This window comes from Sinocyclocheilus anshuiensis, unplaced genomic scaffold (genome assembly GCF_001515605.1).
Source record: "Sinocyclocheilus anshuiensis isolate Anshui unplaced genomic scaffold, SAMN03320099.WGS_v1.1 scaffold461, whole genome shotgun sequence".
Lineage (NCBI taxonomy): Eukaryota > Metazoa > Chordata > Actinopteri > Cypriniformes > Cyprinidae > Sinocyclocheilus > Sinocyclocheilus anshuiensis.
Genome location: NW_015541005.1, coordinates 1,055,699 through 1,076,219, shown reverse-complemented (window position 1 = coordinate 1,076,219; position 20,521 = coordinate 1,055,699). Strand labels below are relative to the sequence as shown.

The following is a 20,521-nucleotide window of genomic DNA, read 5'->3' as shown; positions in this document are numbered from 1 at the left end:
GGAAAAAACACTGCTGCTTTACATGCTTTAATTATATTATTAAAAAACATAATTAGTTAATATTAATAAAATAAATTATTTTTATATAATTATTAAATACTAAAAATATTTTATATAATTATTATGATTTATTTTTTTACATTTTTTGTTCCACCCTCGTGGCCTTGGTTACAACATCAAGAAAATCATTTCAGAGATTGAAACAAGTAAAAAATAAAGATTAAAAAGTACTTACAAGTGGGATACATTTTTATTTTGTCACCAAAATGTCTTGTCAATCTGCTCTTTCAAAAATATCTGTATACAATAATTAGCAGTGTTTTCCATGTGATGCACTTGTTTTAAACACCTTTGTCTAAATCCAGCAAGTAATGTTTTGCTGATGATCTCCATTCTTCCCACAGCATCGATGGTGAATATGTGCCTATGGAAGGTGATGAAGTTAGCTACAAGATCTGCTCTATTCCACCCAAACATGAGAAGATCCAGGCCGTGGACGTGACCATCACTCATTTAGCACCAGGCACGAAGCATGAGACCTGGTCTGGAGCGGTGGTTGAAACATGAGATCCTCTCTTAACTCTGAACTGTGTGATAGTGATGATAAAAGGGGTTTCTGTTCCTTTTCTGGGGGTGGGTGGGGGATGGGAACGGGGCTGAATTGCCTTTAAGTGCTGTGTAACATGACGCCATAATTCCAAGAAAAATATAAAAATACTGCATCTGGTTTTCCCCCTTTCTTTCTTTGGGCTCAGGAGGGGAGTTTGTTTAAAATTCTCTATTATTGGGTTTGTGGTTAATAATGTGGAATGATCTTACACGAACCATCTGTGAATCGCTGATTGATTTGAGTACTTTTAAGAACTGGCTGCAAAATCTTAACAATAAGCCTTATCTCATATCTAAATTGCTAAAGTATGTAGATTTCCATATTTTTTTTATTCACTGGAAAAAAAAATTCTGTGTTTGTCTATACATTGAAAATATATAATTTTGATCATTTCTCATGTGTTTCTTGGTCATTTTGGTTCAAAGACAGTCAAGAACAATAAAAGATTAATCAAAATGTCAGATTTATTTTAACATTTATTTTATAGCTTCCTCAGACAACATTTAGATTTTATGTAGAAATCACATCAATTTCTTTGTATTTGTACAACACAACTGTAAACATCTGCATTTTTTATATAGACCTAATTGTTAGTGTCTGTAAATAATACACATTTCTCAATTAAATACTGACTTTGCCGAGTACAGACAGAGCTTTCACAACTCCGATTGCTGCTATGCACGCTGCCTGCTCGCAACATTAAAAGGAACGTTTAAAGACACCCAAAACAACATGAATTGCATTTCTACATTACACTAACATATGGGACACAAAATCACGAAAGAATAACACCGTGTTAGAGAGGGTTTGATTTCGTACATATTAATATTTGATGCGTTAATGTCAGTTAAATAAGAAACTTGATTCCGATGCGGCTGGAAACATTTTAGTGTTCACAGACAAAACTTACAGAATGAGCATTGCATAATCTCACTACAGTAAGTAGCTACATACTGGGGTTTAAGTGTTTAAAAAGGAAAAGACGGTTTGTTTTAATCAAGCGGAAGGGACGTTTACTCTGTCGGCTCGGAGCAACTGGAAGAGGAGAATCACCCCAAAGATCAGAAACGTTTACAGGCTGTGATAACCATTAAGTGAAGATGACCTTGTAGTTGTTATCCAGCAGAACAATATACCTTTTTTTTCTTGCCTGTAATGAGAAACACGAGGGGATCATGTTCACCTGAGTAGAGGAGCGGCCTCAACAAGCTTGTGCTTTTCAAACATGCTTCCTGACAGATTACTATTGTTAGGTGGATGTTTGGCTTTGAAAAATACAGATTTATGGCCTTTCGTTCACCATATTAATTCTGTTAGATTGTAGAAAATATCAGCCCTCACATTACCACACCAGGTTGTGCTTTAAAAGTGTCTCAGTAATGGCAATGGTTCTTTATGACTGAGCAATGACAGTAAAGCAGCCACCTCAATAAAGGAAATTGCTTATTGCTTGAAGGTTTTCATCTCAACAGACGTCTTATTAAAATGGGAATAGAGGCTCTACAGTTCTCTGCACTTTCACTTTTTCCAGCTTTCCATTGGCTCGCTCTAGTGCCTCAGAATGCAGTGAGGCCAACGCTGCTTCCACCATTTGTCTTTCACACATGCTTTTAATTCAGAGAGGACGGTTATATTCAGGTACTCTGTAAATTAAATCTTCCGTCATGCAAAATTTCACACTTTAGACATTTCAAATACAGATATTAGTATCTATAGATACTAAAATAGTTCGATTTGATCTCCATAAATGATATAATCAATCAGACAATAGCTTATTTTCTGTAGTTTTGGTATCATACATAATTAGATCGTTAATCTTTTCATGTCACCTTCCAAATGCTAAGGACTTTATTTGATACATGAAGAGATATATGAAATATTGTGATTAGAAATCCTGTCCTGTCTCTGTGTGTCACTATATTGCTTTATTCAACTGACTTGCGGCTTGTAGGACCTTACAGTTCACAAAGTTGAAATGTCATCAGGAGGGATTTATTTAAATGTGTAATTTGAGTGGGTTATTTCCTGCAAACTCCTTCAGATCTTCAATCTGTCAGTAAAAGACGAGAAATATGGTGATGGGGCTGAAATCTGTCGGCTAAATAAAAAGAGATAGAAAACAGATTTCTATCCTTAATTAGTAATGACAGGAAGAGAGTGAATGAAAAGAGAGAGAGAGACAGTGACCAATTAATTGTGACAGGCTGCTATAAACCCTTGAGTGGGCTTGGACCCCTATATGCTCCGTAATCAAGGCCGACCTGGCAGCCAGAACTCTATTTATGCTCAGCCAGGACGTCGTTCAGGATGTTCAGGAGCTGATGGACATGGTACTCCTTGAAGACCAAAGTGGGACGGAAACGGATGGTCTTTTCTCCACAGGAACCCATAAACAGACCTGGTGAGAGAACACAGCATCCCATAAAGCCACTGCATCTTATGGTGAAGACCAGGTCTTATTTATGTGTAACTTAAGTTTATTATTATTATAAGTCTAGTATTAATAATTATTATGATGCAAAACAACAATAATAATCCTAATGATAGTTAATACTAGTATTACTGTTGTGATTAATGATCATACATTTTATTAATCAGATCATTATTATTATCAGAATTATACAATAATTAAAATGATTATTGTTATTATTATAATACAAGTATATTAATAATAGTTAACAGTAAGCACAATAATCACAGTAGGAGTAATACTGTACTGTGTAGTTAATTAGTAATTATATTTAGTAAGTTAATTAGTAATGTTCAGTTTGCAATAATATTAATATTCATAACAATACTAACAATTGTTTTGTTTATTATTAGTAGATGATAATGCACGCATTGATATAATAATAAAAATAATAATAATAAAATGATACATCATATACATACATTATATAATGATATATATTATATACATTATTATTATCCTTAAAAATAATTGTTATAATAATAACAATAACATTGTATGTACAATGTATGTACATTATTATTACTAATATAATAGAATAACAGAATATTAATAAATAATAATACATTTATTATTAAATAAAATTATACATTTATAAATATAGATAATAACTATGCAACATGCTGCTGCAAAAGACACAATGACCTTTGTAACTGATATGCAAGTTATATCAGTTACAAAGTCCCCCCCCCCCATAAAAAGTCCTGCCAGGGTTTCTTTTAATTGTCTTGCCAACCTCATGTGTGATGGCAAAAGTGTCCATGGCTTACCCTTGTTCCTGGCTTTAATCATGATACTGTCGCGTGTGGCATCATTGCAGGCATCTATGGCACAGAATGTACCCTGGCCGCGGGCTCTGCTCAGGATATGAGGATACTGGGTCTACATGAGGGGAAGACGCGAGACAATAAACGAATGTACAGCTCACAATGTGAAAGGTATCATCAATCCACAAGCACAGCCTCAAAACAAATACTCATTACGCTGACAAGATCGATTACAGGCTCAGGTTCCCAGCAGAAGTTATGAGGCCGGCTCTCAGATGAACAATGAACGTCCACATAATAGAACCATTAACGCTTTTAAAGCATCTCGCGTTGAGCTGTGGCACCTGTGAGGAATCAGTCATGTGAGGATAGAAATGGAGATGGCCGTACCTGCAGTGCGTAAAGGCCCTGTAGAAGAGTCTTCCCTGAGCGCGTCACCTCCTCCAGAAGGTTCTCTCTTCGGATCACATTAAGCACCTCTGATAAGAACAGATTCTTTGAGGGGTCTCCCATCCACGTGTTGAAGATTCTGTAGGGCTGAGGTGCATACAGTCACGTCAGTTTAAATGGTCATTTTAGTTGTGTAACTAAAGCGTCTTCTTTAAAGATGTCATGCAACCAACATTTGCATTTTGTGGCATTTAGTTTATGTCTTTTAGCTTTGAGGTCATCTATAGGCAAATACACTATTAAAAGTTATGGTCACACTTTATTTTAAGGTCCAATTCTCACTATTAACAAACCATTAACTATGACTTTTGTCTCAATAAACTCCTGATTTGCTGCTTATTAGTAGCTAGTGAGGTAGTTACAGCCAATATGTTAATAACAGGCATGCTAATAAGCAACTAGTTAATAGTGAGAATTGGTCCATAAAATAAAGTGTTACCAAAGTTTTTTTTTGGTAAATGTAAAGTATTCTAAATGGAAATACCTAAAAAAAAGGCTATTGGCTATTTAAAAAACAAAGCAAAGCAAAGCAAAATGTTCCACCTCAAATTTTTTTGTTGTAATGTGTCAATACAAGAAAGAAATCTTATAAGCATTTTCATGATAATCCTAATTTCATTATTAAAATAATCACAAAAAGATCCCTTAGACCAAAACATAATTACATTTTTTTATTGTTCAATACAAGAAAGAAATCTTATAAGCATTTTCATGATAATCCTAATTTCATTATTAAAATAATCACAAAAAGATCCCTTAGACCAAAACATAATGACATTTTTGTTATTGTTTTGTAATAATAATAATAATTATTATTATTATTATTATTATTGTTACAAAAACATGAACATTTATTAATAAATAAATAATTTTTTATTATTCCAACAAAAAAATTATAATAGTAAATTCTAAAATAGAAATACAAATTTATTATATTTTAGTAATGAATACTACTACTACTACTAATAGGGGGAGGGGTCTGAGTGTGATTATTTCATTATTAAAATAATCACACTCAGATCTCTTTTACAACATTTGATACAAAAGATCACTTTATATTTTTACAACATTTGGGAAGTTGCAACAAAAAGGCACATTGTGTGCATATATTATTGCCAACACAGCTCTTTAAAACAATAAGCTGTTATATTTGTAATTTAGCCTTTCTAGTCAATTAACTAAATGTAGCCCAAGCTATTTTTTGTTTAGAATTGAGATAACCAAAGAAGGTTACTTTACAGGAAGAAACATGTTTTCGACAGTAGGGGGCGTGATTGCTCAATTCCACACAGCCATGAACCTCATCCAAGGACACGCAATCATTTAGACAAACAATGATTGTGAAACTGACAGAACAATCATCTGGTACTAAAACACATTATAATGCTATTCATCAACGATGACTCATTAACAAAAAGCATAAAGCAGGCAGTTGGGGACAATTACTGGGAGTGATTATTGTTGCCGATTGTTTATGAGGTAACGTATGCAGAAGCAGTGACAGCTCTTACTTTGTCTGGTTGCAGTTCATCCCTGTGGTAGTATCCTCCTGTCAGCAGCTTCTTGCTGAAGGAGACAACATCAGCAGGGTCGTCCAGGCCCCAATGCTCATGGGCCCAGAACTTGCCTGTTGTTCCTCCACCTGTCTGCACCTCATCCACGTGGAAAGCACAGCCATGCTGAAAGAACCAGACACAGATAAACATCTGTCAACAAAAGCCATCCTGTCAGCCTGCATAAAACTTAATAATAATAATAATAATAATAATTATTATTATTATTATTGTTACAAAAACACGAACATTTATTCATAAATAAATAATTTTTTATTATTCCAACAAAAAAATTATAACAGTAAATTCTAAAATAGAAATACAAATTTATTATATTTTAGTAATGAATACTACTACTACTACTAATAGGGGGAGGGGTCTGAGTGTGATTATTTCATTATTAAAATAATCACACTCAGATCTCTTTTACAACATTTGATACAAAAGATCACTTTATATTTTTACAACATTTGGGAAGTTGCAACAAAAAGGCACATTGTGTGCATATATTATTGCCAACACAGCTCTTTAAAACAATAAGCTGTTATATTTGTAATTTAGCCTTTCTAGTCAATTAACTAAATGTAGCCCAAGCTATTTTTTGTTTAGAATTGAGATAACCAAAGAAGGTTACTTTACAGGAAGAAACATGTTTTCGACAGTAGGGGGCGTGATTGCTCAATTCCACACAGCCATGAACCTCATCCAAGGACACGCAATCATTTAGACAAACAATGATTGTGAAACTGACAGAACAATCATCTGGTACTAAAACACATTATAATGCTATTCATCAACGATGACTCATTAACAAAAAGCATAAAGCAGGCAGTTGGGGACAATTACTGGGAGTGATTATTGTTGCCGATTGTTTATGAGGTAACGTATGCAGAAGCAGTGACAGCTCTTACTTTGTCTGGTTGCAGTTCATCCCTGTGGTAGTATCCTCCTGTCAGCAGCTTCTTGCTGAAGGAGACAACATCAGCAGGGTCGTCCAGGCCCCAATGCTCATGGGCCCAGAACTTGCCTGTTGTTCCTCCACCTGTCTGCACCTCATCCACGTGGAAAGCACAGCCATGCTGAAAGAACCAGACACAGATAAACATCTGTCAACAAAAGCCATCCTGTCAGCCTGCATAAAACTGCATACAACACCCGCCGGACACGACAGCTGCGTTTCGCCACGCTCTATTTGAAGTGAACACTTCCCGAGCTATTCAGGGAGAGCGTGGACTTCCTCACAATTACTTAAGGAGCTTCTTTTCTCTGCATAATGCAGCCATATTAAATTATTCCCTTTTGTCTCCTGCCTTATCTCATTCAAATTAGAGCAGATAAGAAGAACTTCCTACAGAGTCTTGAGTGCCTTTTTTACTGGACAGTTCAAAGAGCTTCATTTTAGCCATTTATAACTGGAGTGTCTCTCTCAAACGACTTCAAAGCACAGATCCGGTAAACAAGGCGTTAGAGAACAGTTAGCCTGAAAAAAAGCATTTTGACCTTGCGTGCAATATTTCTCAGTTTGATGAAGAAGTCAGGTGAAGCGTGGTTGTCCCCTCCCTCTGCCTGGATGGGCTCGATCACAATGCCAGCCACTGGTTTGCCCTTCTGCCTCCACTTCACGATGAGATCCTCAACCTGACACACATAAACATTAATATCTTACTTTTATGTGGAGAAGTAGATAGCACTTTGCAGTAGGTGCACTGAAATACAGCGACTAGTCTGCTTTTCTTAAATAATGCTGCAATTCTACTGAATATAAACTAAATATAGGCTATTTTAGAAAGGAACATTTAAAAGATGAAAAAGAGGAACAATCAATAAATTAAGAATCATTTATTGCCATCGTGTGAATAATATATAATGCTGTAATCAATAAAAAAGTAACTGTAGTCTGATTACGAGTTTTTAAAATGTAATTTAATCTAATTACAAGTACTTAATCTATCTATCTATCTATCTATCTATCTACACACACATACAAAAAGACATCAGTGGTTAACTATTAAACTACTGGGATTTAATAGTTAAGTTCAATCAACTGCATTTGTAGCATTATGTTGATTACCACAAAAAAACAACAACTTCTATTTGTCTCTCTCTCTCTCTTTTTTTGCCCTCATGCAAAATTTTTGATCATGCACATTCCTATTAAAATCTCGGAAAATCTGGCATAACATTTTTCCAAACAATGGTAAATGTTGCAGTACCTATAGTAAAAGCTGTTTAAATAATCATTTATACAGTTATTTTATATCTTGTGGTGATACTATTGAAAAGGTGAGCATTTTATCATTTATGGATTGGCATCATTCACTTTTATTGTAAGTGCCTCACTGTAGCAGATTTTGTTTTTTTTTTAAGAAAAGGAGATACAACCAAAAATGCTGTTGATTGAGTTTAACCTGTCCTGAACCTGAAATATTTCTTTGCTTGGTATGAGGAGGAACGTTTTTTTGTGAACATATCAAGGAGACATCTCTGACCTCCTCCAGGCAGCGGGCCTCTTCCTGGGCGTTCTCCCTCACAAACTCCTCCAGAGGGTACTGCAGTTTAGGGAAGGGTGCGATGGGCCAGTCGAAGGACGGTATATCCAGCTTGTGAATGACTTTGGAATGTGTTGTAGCCAGGCAACCTGCAATCCAACAGCACACACATAAGGGATGTGTGTCCTAGTCAAAACAAAAGAGCCAGGCTTCTTTGTTTTTCAAATGAAGTCATACGATACAAACAGCTGCAAAGGCAAACAAATGTAAGGCAAATATAAGCAGGCTAGGTCAAATGCCTCGAAATTAGAGAATTACAAGCCCAATTCCAGAGAAGTTGGGACGTTTTGTAAAAATGCACTTTTTAATTTTACTAAGTTTTAGTTACTGTAGCTAATCTGGTATAGCATGGTGCTAAAAATACCAAGGCTGTGGGTTTGATTCACAGGGAACACATGGACTGACAAAAGTGAAGACAATGCAAGTTACTATGGTGTCTGCCAAATGAATAAATACAACCCCAATTCCAGAGAAGTTGGGACATTTTGTAAAAAATGCAATAAAATCAAGAATCTGTGATTTGTTCATTCTCTTTAACTTTTATTTAATTGACAAAAGTAAAGAAAATATTTCCAAAGTTTTCACTGACCAAAGTAAATGTAGTTTATAAATATGAACAAATTTTGATTTTGATGGCTGCATCACACTCCAAAAAAGTTGGGACAGAGGCAAAATAAAAGCGAAAAAGTTATAGAATATCCACTTTAAACTGTTTTGAAACAGTTCACGGTAAGCAGGTGAATTGGTAATAGGTCAAGGTATCATGTTTGGGTATAAAAGGAGCATCTCAGTCTTTGCAAGCAAAGCTGGATCATGGCTCATCACTTTATGCCAAATTTCATGAAAGAAGTTTCAAAAAAATAATCTAAAATCACATTTCACAATGCAAAATTGCAAAGAATTTAGGTCTTTCACCAACTACCACACGTAATATTGTGAAAAGATTCAGGGAATCCAGAGAAAACACAGTACATGTAGGGCAAGGCAGGAAACCTCAGTTGAATGTGCTTGACCTTTGAGCCCTCAGATGGCATTGCATAAGAAACCGTCATGCTGCGGTGTTAAATATACCCACATGGGCTCAGGAGTACTTCCGAAAACTGCTGTCACTTAACACAGTCTGCTGCTGTATCAAGAAATGCAACTTGAAACTCTGTTACTCTAGGAGAAAGCTATACATCAATTCTATGCAGCGATGCTGCTGGGTTCTCTGGGCCAGAGCTCCTCTCAGATAGTCAAAAAGACAGTGAAAATGTGTGCTGTACTCAGATGAGTCCACATTTCAACTTGTTTCTGGGAAAAATGGATTTTGAGTTCTCAGTCCCAAAGACCAAAGGGACCATCCAGACTTTCATTAGCGACAGAAGCAAAAGCAAAACATCTGTCATGGTATATGAATGCATCAGTGCAAACGGCATGGGTGACTTGCATATGTGTGAAGGTACCATTGACATGGAGGCATATATTGGAGTTGTACAGAGAAATATACTGCCATCAAGATGATGTCTTTCATGGGAAGTCCATGGTTATTAGATCAAGACAATGTCAGCTCTTATTCTGCATGTGCTACAACAGCATGGTTTCGTAGACTCAGAGTGAATGTGCCTGCAGTCCAGATCTGACTCCTATTGAAAATGTATGAGCAGTCATGAAAAGGAGAATCAGACAACGACGATCACAGACTGCTGAGCATCTGAAGTCTTGTTTCAAGAGAGACTGGACAAAAAATTTGCTTGCAATACTTTAACAATTAGTATCCTTAATTCCCAAACAATAAGACATTGTAATTAAAAGGAAAGTTGATGTGACAGTGTTAAATGTGCCTCTGTCCCAACTATTTTGGAGTGTGTTGCAGCCATCAAAATCAAAATTTGCTCATATTTACAAAATACATTTACGTTGGTCAGTGAAAACTTTGGAAATCTTTTCTTTGTACTTTTGTCAATTAAATAAAAGTTAAAGAGAATGAACAAATCACAGATTCTTGATTTTATAGCATTTTTACAAAACGTCCCAACTTCTATGGAATTGGGGTTGTAGAATCTGCTTAAAACGTACTCTACAAAAACGGCATCAGACACATCTTTCAATTCTATTTTCATAAGTCAACATACAATTTACAAGCACTTACCCAAAGTTCTCCCATGGAAAGCTCCCATGAAAGACAAGATGCTCAAATCTGGGCATCCAGGACTCTGAGAGAGAGGGAAAAAAAGAGATTAGTGTGTGTAAAAATAAAATGATGTTGCGTAGTCGTATGCGTAGTGTTTTTTTCTAACCTGGTTGATCATGCAAGTGCCGACTTCCTGCTCAGAGGGGTTGGCATATCCTCTCTCCTTATTCTAGAAACCAGTAAAAACAATGATTAGAAATCAGGTGATTTAAGAGTTATTAATGTGTATAAAGTAGGGCTGTCAATAACAATATGCCCATTAATCAAATTAATATATATATATGACCTTTTTAAATGTATTATTTTCCAATAGTCCACAACAATCTATTTCAGTCAATGTGCAAGTATATTATATATGACCCTGGACCACAAAACCAGTCATAAGTAACACTGTTATAGTTGTAGCAATAGCCAACAATACATTGTATGGGTTAAAATTATCGATTTTTCTTTTATGCCAAAAATCATTAGGATATTAAGTAAAGATCATGTTCCATGAAGACATTTTGTAAATTTCCTACTGTAAATATATCAAAACTTAATTTTTGATTAGTAATATGCATGGCTAAGAATTCATTTTGACAACTTTAAAGGCAATTTTCTCAATGTTTAGATTTTTTTGCACCCTCAGATTCCAGATTTTCAAATAGTTGTATCTCAGCCAAATATTGTCCTATCCTAACAAATCATAGACCAATGGAAAGCTTATTTATTCAGCTCTTATGATCTCCCTTATGACTGGTTTTGTGGTCCAGGTTCACATATTTTGTTATGATTAATTGTATCAATAACAGCCATAATATAAAGTAATTTGAAAAATTCTAATATAAATGTAAGCAATAACACCAATGAAAATATCAGAATAGTTATTATCATAAAGTATTTTGTTTTTATATTAGGAAAAAAATAATTATATTCACTAGTATTTTTATATTTAATAGTTACTACAGTGAGTTTTTTCTGCAACAGTTTTAGAAGACTGCTTCTTCATGTGTATTATTACTGCCAGAATACAACCAATATCACAGCTAGAGTACATAAAGCAGATGTGCTTTGTGTGGGTCGTCATGACACATCAAGTCTGTGCAAGAGCAAACTGAGGAAAGTATACTCACTCTGTACCAGATAAACATGGTCTTGAAAGCATTCTCATTGGAGCAGGAACCACAGGCCATGGTTTGTACTCGCGTCATCCCGCTAGGGGCAATCTGATGTTGAAGAAAGTGTCATTTACAGCACTCGACACTACAATAAATAGCAAGCCACTTCCGGCCAATATGAAAAAGAGTGCACTTATTTATGATATCTGCAAAGCATGTTATCAAGATTACGAGAATCACAATGAGCTGTTTTATAACTGCTGAACACAAGCTGTTCTTCAAGTGAAAGGTTGTAGTTGCCTCATTATTGGGGCAGATCCAGACAATCTGTAATCCTTGTGCAAAACGTAGTCCTTACTCTGTACTTGTGAAGCGTTTCAGCAAAATCAGCAATAACTCACACAGACATATACTGTAATCAGCTTTCCTGGATGTTTTGAAATATGAACACAGATTGATTTTTTAAGAGATGCTTTACTTGTGATTTTTGCAATTCAACTACACTCACCGACAGCACGCTCTCGATCAGTTTGTCTGGAAAGTTCTCAGGTGGCAGAATACCAAGCGCCGGCCGGTTGACAAATGCACTCTGTGAAAACAAAGATTCACACAAAAAGGATTCACTAAAGGAAACAGTGACCCTAAGAATTTCATTATTTCATAAAAATGTTTTAAGCGCCCGAGAAAAGTATTTCTTTCCTATATTTATCCATTTTCTTTGAAACAGGAAGTTTAGGTCAAACATGCATGTCCTTCTTTATAAAAGCCAACAGGCTTCAGTAATGTCACAGAGATGAACATGATTGGCTACTTGCTACTTAGCTTGTCAGTTACAGGTGGTATAAGGGGTCGGGACATTCTCATTCTGGAAAGTTTTGAATTCAATAAAAATCTGTGTAGCGAAGGACGAGCAATCAATATTTTTGGTCTTTTTGGTCCATTTTAAAAAGACTACTAATATTAAGTGTGTATACACTACTATTGAAGAGTTTGGACTTAGTAAGATTTCGTTTTGAAAGAAACTTTTACTTTAGTAAGGTTGTATTAAATTGATCAAAAGTTACTGTAAATGCATTTATAATGTTACAAAATAACTCTATTTCACAGAACTGTTGTTTTTTTAACTGTCCATTAAAAAATAAATCCTGAAAAAAAATGTATCATGGTTTCTACAAAAATAGTAAGCATATTAAACTGTTTTGTACATTGATAATAATGTGAAATGTTTCTTGAGCAGCAAATCAGCATATTAGAATAATTTCTGAAGGATCATGTGCCACTGAAGACTGGAGTAATGATGCTGGAAATTCAGCTTTGCCATCATAAGGAATAAATCACATTTAAAATATATTAAAACTGATATTTAAAATCAACATAACTTTTCACAATATTACTGTTTTACTATATTTTTTGATCAAATAAATGCAATCTTACAGATCGCAAACTTTAGAACAGTAGACCATCTGCTAAAAGTGAATTATAAAGGAAGTGAATTTAATTCTGTAAGGGCAAAACTGAAGTAAGCCACTGAAATGTAAAAAAAATCATATCAGTATCAAACTGAAAAAATCTCTCATCTTGTCACACTCATGCTGCTCTGTCTGATAGATCACTGCAAATCTAATTTTCATTCTACAATCTATAAATACACACAAACAATGATTACACAGTCTGATCAGGACTCACCACATTATTTGGATTGGTCATCACTTTCATTAATGCTGGATGATTGTAACCTAGAAAGGAAGATCGAAAATATCGTCAGTCTATTCATTATACATGTATTGTGATATCTGCAGAGATTCAACATTGTAAACACGCACACAATCCAACCAAAACAAACAGCAATTGAATTAACCTTTGTCGAATCGACATTTGTCAATTGGAGCCGAAGGCAACAAAGCGTATTTGCATGCTAGTGAGTTTAGGTGGATAATTGATATAGTCGCTCTCAGTAAATACTATAATACAAAGCCCCAAAAAGTATTAGGACACTTAATAAAGCCACAATTAAATACTTATAAATGTCATTGTAATGTATAACAAAATATCAAACCAAATGGAATATAATTCTGCTAGGGCTTTTCGCAGAACTACTTGGTGCATGTATAAAGTCAATTCCCTTCAAAAAAGTGTTCAAATGTCTTTGTTGAACAACACATCTACAGTTTTATTAAAAAATGAACCATTTTGTGAAATGTTTTACCCGAGAATTGAGCTTAAATAATGGTTTAATATTTTATTACATAATGCAATGACATTCCTTTATTTAAAGTCTGGCTTAAGTGTCCAAAACACTTTTTGGAGTCACTGTGCACAAACTCAATTTATTGAGATGAATCAATCATAATTATTAATAGATTAATAATTAATTGTACTGCATTCTAGTTTGTTTCTTGGATAAAATGCAGTTAAGATTGACTGAGCTTGTTATTAACTGTAATATTTTTACTTAAAACTTCGTTGAATGCAGCAGTTAAGAGATGTAATCAAAAAAAAAATAATAATAACAACAAGAGGAAACATGCCTGAACTGACCTGTTATGTCTGCAGAACAAGACTCACCCAAAGCAAACTGAACAAATGCCAAGGTTCACATGAACGTGTGTCCTGCCCAAATTTTAAGTGCACATAATGTTTAGTGTTTTTTTTTCTTTCTTTAAATTGAGATTACATAAAACTCTGCATAGCAATCCCAGCTATGACCAGCAGAGAGCTCTTGCACATACTGAACATATAACAGACAAGTTATGGCAAAGCAGAGAAAATTAATTTATATTAGATATATATAAGATATCTGGCATTAACATTGTTGGGCTGTGTTGTTCCCTTCTGTCAAAAAACAGAAAGCTGAACACTGTCATGATATTCAGCATGTCCGCATGTTAGGAGAACAACAACAATAATAATAATAATAATAATAATATACACAAATACTTTTCATTATCTAATTAATCTCTCAAAAAATATCTTTTAGAAATTAGGCAAGATGACAACCTTCTAAAGCGGCATGCCTACAGCTCACTACGCAGTGAAACAGAACAATAGTTGGACCTCAGTTTGAATGCTGAGTTCATTCTGTTCCAACCGCTGCATTCAACTGGCTCTTCCAGTCCTGAGAGCTCAACAGAAACAAGCATGGAAGCGTTTGTGGGAAAACACCAGCTGTTACCTCATGGGTCATTCCTGTTATGCAGTACATTTTCATGTCATCATATTTGTTGGCTAAAAATGTAAATTATATTTCTTTAAGATTAACATATAGTAGTTTCCTTTATTATTATTATATCACAAATAGATGTACAGTCGCATATTTCCATCAACCAGTCAAAATTTACAACACTCTATGCATGCTGCATAAAAATGTACATTGTTCTGAAAAAATAGTTTTTAGATTTTTGTATTCATTATGGTGTTTATCAAACAATACTAAAGATCCCATCAATTTTACTCTTTATTGTTTTTTTAAGAGTTCTGTTCTTTTGCACTTTAATCTGTTTGAAAGATTTGTTTACTTTGTACATATTCTTTGTGCAATGTGTTACTGTTTTTCAGCATGTCCGCATGTTAGGAGAAGTCTAACTTAGAAGATAGGTCTAACTAGAAGATAGTTAAGTCTAGAAGTTAGAAGTTAAGTCTAACTAGAAGATAGGGGGAAGTCGTGGCCTAATGGTTAGACAGTCGGACTCGTAACCCAAAGGTTGCGGGTTCGAGTCTCGTACCGGCAGGGATTGTAGGTGGAGGGAGTGAATGTACAGCGCTCTCTTCCACCTTCAATACCACGACTGAGGTGCCCTTGAGCAAGGCACCGAACCCCCAACTGCTCCCCGGGCACCGCAGCAAAAATGGCTGCCCACTGCTCTGGGTGTGTGTTCACGGTGTGTGTGTGTTCACTGCTGTGTGTGTACACTTTGGATGGGTTAAATGCAGAGCACTAAATCCAAGTATGGGTCACCATACTTGGCCACATGTCACGTCACTTTTCACTTTATTATTTAGTTTGCAATTTAATACTGTTATAAATACTGTGTTTTGGCAATTATCGCGATAGGAAATTTTTATACTGTTAGATGCCTAATCACAAACAAGTGAAGATAGGGATGAATTTTAAATCATAAACTTTGGTTTAAATCATCATCATTTCTGGCCTGGACAAGTTTTCACGGTTTCTTCATTTTTTTTCCCTTTCCCCTAATCAACATATTTCAAACAATACATGTTTTCTTAGAAAAAACTAAAACGTATATAATTAATATTTTTTATATGTAAAAAACCAAGCTATTACCATAATTATGTTTTGTGGTATTAGTCTATTCATTTTAAAAAACTAAAGTCATATAAATTGATCAAGTTATATACATTTTAAAGGATTCATAATTTCTATTATCAAAACTTAAAAAGGTTACAAAAATATCAAAATGGTGAACTTTATCTTTTTTGTTTTCTTATTTACATCATGTTGAGATCCATCTTTATGATTTTATTGCCATAGAGTAAACTATCAAGTAATAATCTAAAAAAAGAGTTTAAATGCCTGAGCACATTTCTGAAAATCTTTTATATCTTTTCATAGAAATACTTCCTTTAATTATACATATGCTACATGCATATTAAAGGTTAGTTCACCCAAAAATGAAAATTAGCCCATAAATTACTCACCCTCAAGTCATCCTAGGTGTATATGACTTTCTTCTTTCAGACGAATCCAGTCGGAGTTATATTAAAAATTGTCTTTGATCTTTCAAGCTGTTTAATGCCACTCAGCGGGTGTTGCATGCATCAGTCCAAAAGAAGTGAAATAAAAAGCGCCCATCCATTAAAAAAAAAAAGTATCTCACACGGCTCCGGGGGTGAACAATGGCCTTCTGTAGCGAATCGATGCGTTTTTGTAAGAAAAATATCCATATTCAAAACGTAATAATCACTTTAATGTAGCTTGCGCTCACTGTTGTAAACGGAAGCAGTTCTGGGGTGGATGACGTATGAGGTCAGCTTTGCGCATGCGCCGTTCAGAAGTGACGAACGCGGGAGCGCAGCGGTTTTGTTTTCAAAACAAAACAATGATCACTAATTAGAAGTACAAAACGAGGATTTGTAAAGAAGAATGTCGGAGGATTTCGATATAAGCCAAGAGGAGACTGGTTTTCCTTTGCTAAAGTAAGGAAACTTTGCTTCCTTTGATCCCGTTAACAAACGTTGGTTTTCACGAGACTCAGATGCGCAACGCTGACCTCATACGTCATTCCCCCGGAGCTGCTTCCGTGTACAACTGTTGGCGCAAGCTACATTAAAGTGATTATTACGTTTTGAATATGGATATTTTTCTAACAAAAACGCATCGATTCGCTACAGAAGGCCTTTGTTCACCCCCCGGAGCCGTGTGAGACACTTTTTTCTTAATGGATGGGCGCTTTTTATTTCACTTCTTTTGGACTGATGCATGCAACACCCGCTGAGTGGCATTAAACAGCTTGAAAGATCAAAGACAATTTTTAATATAACTCCGACTGGATTCGTCTGAAAGAAGACACCTAGGATGACTTGAGGGTGAGTAATTTATGGGCTAATTTTCATTTTTGGGTGAACTAACCCTTTAATGTCCTATACCTACACAGAGTACAAAATGTACTACAGAAAAGGAAAAACATTCACATGAACTCTTGACAAGCAAGTACAGACTAGCTTAGCACTCCACCCACTTTTCAGTTATCTGAAAATATTCTCATTTTTGTCAGATATCAAAAGTGGCAGAGTTATCTGTTTTGCAGACTGACGACTAAATCGGTTCAGTGGCTGATCCAGGATCACAGAGAGCTCTAGATATTAAATTTTAAGTAAAACATTAAGTAATAGCGCAGGTAGATTGCAGTTATGTTGACGTTATGCATGAAGGAAACAAACTAATTTCTCTTGCTGCTTCAGTGGTCAAGAAGAAAATGTTACATCCCTTCTGTATGCATGTGTCTGTCATTGTGAATGCTGCGGGTGACTGGGGGTTGTACACTAATGTAACTAAAATATCCCATAATGCACTTCCGTCGAAATGATACCGGAGCAGCAAGTGTGAGGGAAATCAAAGCTCATTAAATCTGAGTCACCACCTGAAGGCATTTCTGAGAGCGAGAGACAGTAGCTTCACTCAATTTGTTGAGGCTGATTAAATGCAAGTAAGCTAACGGACCAAACCAATAGCATGCAGACAGAGGAAAGGCGCTCTTTCTGTCTCTCAGGTCTGTTTGTTGTATCCGTAATCCGGCAGTCCTCACAACTATTCAGATCCGGTCACTCACTTTTAATCATCCACAACAAACGTGCCTTCATGCAAAGCCACAGGACACTGCTGACATTTACTGAACATATTTATACTATACTGTATATATATACATAATACTTAAAGGGGTCCTATTATGCTCTTTTACAAAGTCTTGATGACTCAAAACTCATCTGTTTAGCTGTGCATTTATTGAATGAGCACTGTGCAATGTCCGAACTGATTGCACTATATTTTATGTATAATCATTTTCTTAAATTCATTTTAAACCTCTTAAATCAATTTTTAAATAATTTTCAAAGTTTTTAAATTCCTTGTTTTATTGTTGTGATTATTGTTTTTCTTTTCTTTTATGTAAAGCACTTTGAATTACCATTGTGTATGAAATGTGCTATATAAATAAACTTGGCTTGCCTTGCCTTGCCTTTTTTATGCTCAAACAGCAACATTACAGACTAACTAAAGTTGAAAAAGTGAAAAAGCATAATAGGACCCCTTTAACTAAAAATATAAAAAAACATTTTTATTAACTAAAATAAAGCTGCAAAAAAGTTGCCATTTTTCATGTAATAATTTATTTCACTTAGTCGCAAAGGCAACACTTCCAATTTTCATTTAGCTATACAGAAATATAAAAAATTTTATTACACATAAAAAAAGTCTAATCATACATGTTTGGAACAACATGAGGGTGAATTAACGGGTTTATCTGGGTAAACTATCCCTTCAAGTGGCACAAAATACCCCTGACACTAAATAAAAGCCAGTACTAACTCACAACGACATTAATTTAAAGATGTCTGCTTTCCTGTTTTAGATGTGTCAGTGTGTTGTAAAAGGGATCTGCTTATTGGCTGAGCTCACCGATGGGGATGGAGGAGATTTGTGTGTACACGTCCAGCATTCGGTTGCCGTCCACGTCCACCAGGTAGTTTCCCCTGCTCTCCTCATAGTTGCAGAAGAAATGAATCGCTCCAACATTCTGCAGACCAGGAGACAAGCAAGAGCTGAATGTTGCTATCAAGGTGATTTGTGCTCCATCTGCGTACCTGATAGTGTTATTACTATTTATTTATGTTTTTGGCAGAGCATCAGCTCCAAGTCAGTGAATGGCTGAAGGGGCTGAACATCAGAAAAACAAAACTTAATCCCACAAAAATGTAAAATATATTCTCTTTAAAGGAATAGTCCACCAAAAAAAGAAAAATTGGGAAACCTTTCTCACCCTCAGGGCATCCAAGATGTAGAAAATTGGAAAATTTACATCAGTTTTACATCAAATTTACATCAGCATTACATCAGTTGCTGATAAAAACATTACAAAAATCCACAAGTAATCCACATAACTCCAGTTCACCAATTAACTTCTTGAGAAGTGAAAAACTGTGTTTGTGAGAAACAAATCCATCATTAAAGCATTTTAACTTTAAAATGCCGCTTCGGGCCAAAATACCAGTCCAGAATCCATATTAATGTTTCCTTCAGTAAAAAAAAAGCCCATCAACTGTTGTTCTTTCACACCAAAATCCACCAATGTATTTATTTATAACTATTTTAGACCGTAATCAATTATAAACGGTGCTTAATCTGTGCATATTTCTCTGCTGATTCAGATGGGATGATTTTTTTAACTGGACAATATTATGAATAGAGGACTCGTACTTTGTCCGGAAGCAACTATTTAAAGTTAAAACATCTTTATAGATATGTTTCTCACAAACACGCAGCTTCACAAGATGTTAACTGATGCACAGGAGTGTTGTGGATTATTGTGATGCTTTTATCAGCTGTTTGGACTCTTGTTTCTGACGGCACCCATTCACTGCAGAGGATCCATTGGTGAGCAAGTGATGTAATGATAAATTTCTACAAATCTGTTCTGATGAATAAATAAACTCATTGGCATCTTGAATGACCTAAGTACATTTTCAGCAAATTTTAATTTTTGCGTGAACTATTCCTTTAACTATTCCTCACATGCACAGTACAACTGAAAAAAGCAGAAGATATCATGATTCGCACTGTGACTTATTACCGCAAAATTGTGAGCAGCGGTGCTTTATCTAATGAAAGTGCCTTTTCCCCCTGTGTGGCTTCGAACCTGATGCAGCATCTATTTTTAGCCCATCTGATGAATAGATTATGACTCTTCTTATGTCTGCTCTCATGCAGGGGAGACAGACAGCGGCCAGCAGACACGCACAGGAGCCGCGGCGAAGCGAATCTGTGATATTAGCTTCATCGATGCCTGTCAGCTCACATCTATGTGCTCATCCACAGCAAAGCGGTCAGAAGAAGACTGTGACGGCTCTCAGATAAATTACCGAAATACATTCATCACTCAATAAGCAGAAGACATCCAGGCAGGCTGAAATATGGCTGGACGTCACATCAGAGGGCTGTCACACTTTAGCTTTACTGCTGTTAATGTTTCTCATATAGTTGTTTGTTTTGTATGGTACTGTCTGAAAAAGTGACTCATTATACTTAAATCATTAAGAGAACTGCACCTGATCGGCACTGGCAATGTAACAAACTGCATGTACAGAATCTGTAAGACCTCAATCTAATTGCATAA

The 20,521-nt window shown here is 35.4% G+C and overlaps 2 protein-coding genes across 4 annotated transcripts in view; one reads left to right on the top strand and one right to left on the bottom strand.

Moving 5' to 3' along the window:
* carhsp1 (calcium regulated heat stable protein 1) overlaps nucleotides 1-2,329 on the top strand; it is a 26,616-nt gene extending 24,287 nt beyond the window's left edge. For all 3 annotated transcript variants that reach the window (XM_016488508.1, XM_016488510.1, XM_016488509.1), the window contains exon 4: nucleotides 405-2,329. In XM_016488508.1, coding sequence (XP_016343994.1) covers nucleotides 405-567 — 163 coding nt within the window. In that variant the 3' untranslated portion in view covers nucleotides 568-2,329. The remainder of the gene's footprint in view (nucleotides 1-404) is intronic.
* The window catches only part of abat (4-aminobutyrate aminotransferase), a 28,957-nt gene continuing 9,490 nt past the window's right edge, over nucleotides 1,055-20,521 (bottom strand). Inside the window, exons 5-16 of the mRNA XM_016488502.1 lie at nucleotides 18,808-18,925; nucleotides 13,359-13,408; nucleotides 12,181-12,261; nucleotides 11,688-11,780; nucleotides 10,679-10,741; nucleotides 10,531-10,594; nucleotides 8,340-8,488; nucleotides 7,351-7,488; nucleotides 6,762-6,929; nucleotides 4,238-4,384; nucleotides 3,851-3,962; nucleotides 1,055-3,008 (exon numbers count right to left, since the gene is read on the bottom strand). Coding sequence (XP_016343988.1) covers nucleotides 2,887-3,008; nucleotides 3,851-3,962; nucleotides 4,238-4,384; nucleotides 6,762-6,929; nucleotides 7,351-7,488; nucleotides 8,340-8,488; nucleotides 10,531-10,594; nucleotides 10,679-10,741; nucleotides 11,688-11,780; nucleotides 12,181-12,261; nucleotides 13,359-13,408; nucleotides 18,808-18,925 — 1,305 coding nt within the window. The 3' untranslated portion in view covers nucleotides 1,055-2,886. The remainder of the gene's footprint in view (nucleotides 3,009-3,850; nucleotides 3,963-4,237; nucleotides 4,385-6,761; nucleotides 6,930-7,350; nucleotides 7,489-8,339; nucleotides 8,489-10,530; nucleotides 10,595-10,678; nucleotides 10,742-11,687; nucleotides 11,781-12,180; nucleotides 12,262-13,358; nucleotides 13,409-18,807; nucleotides 18,926-20,521) is intronic.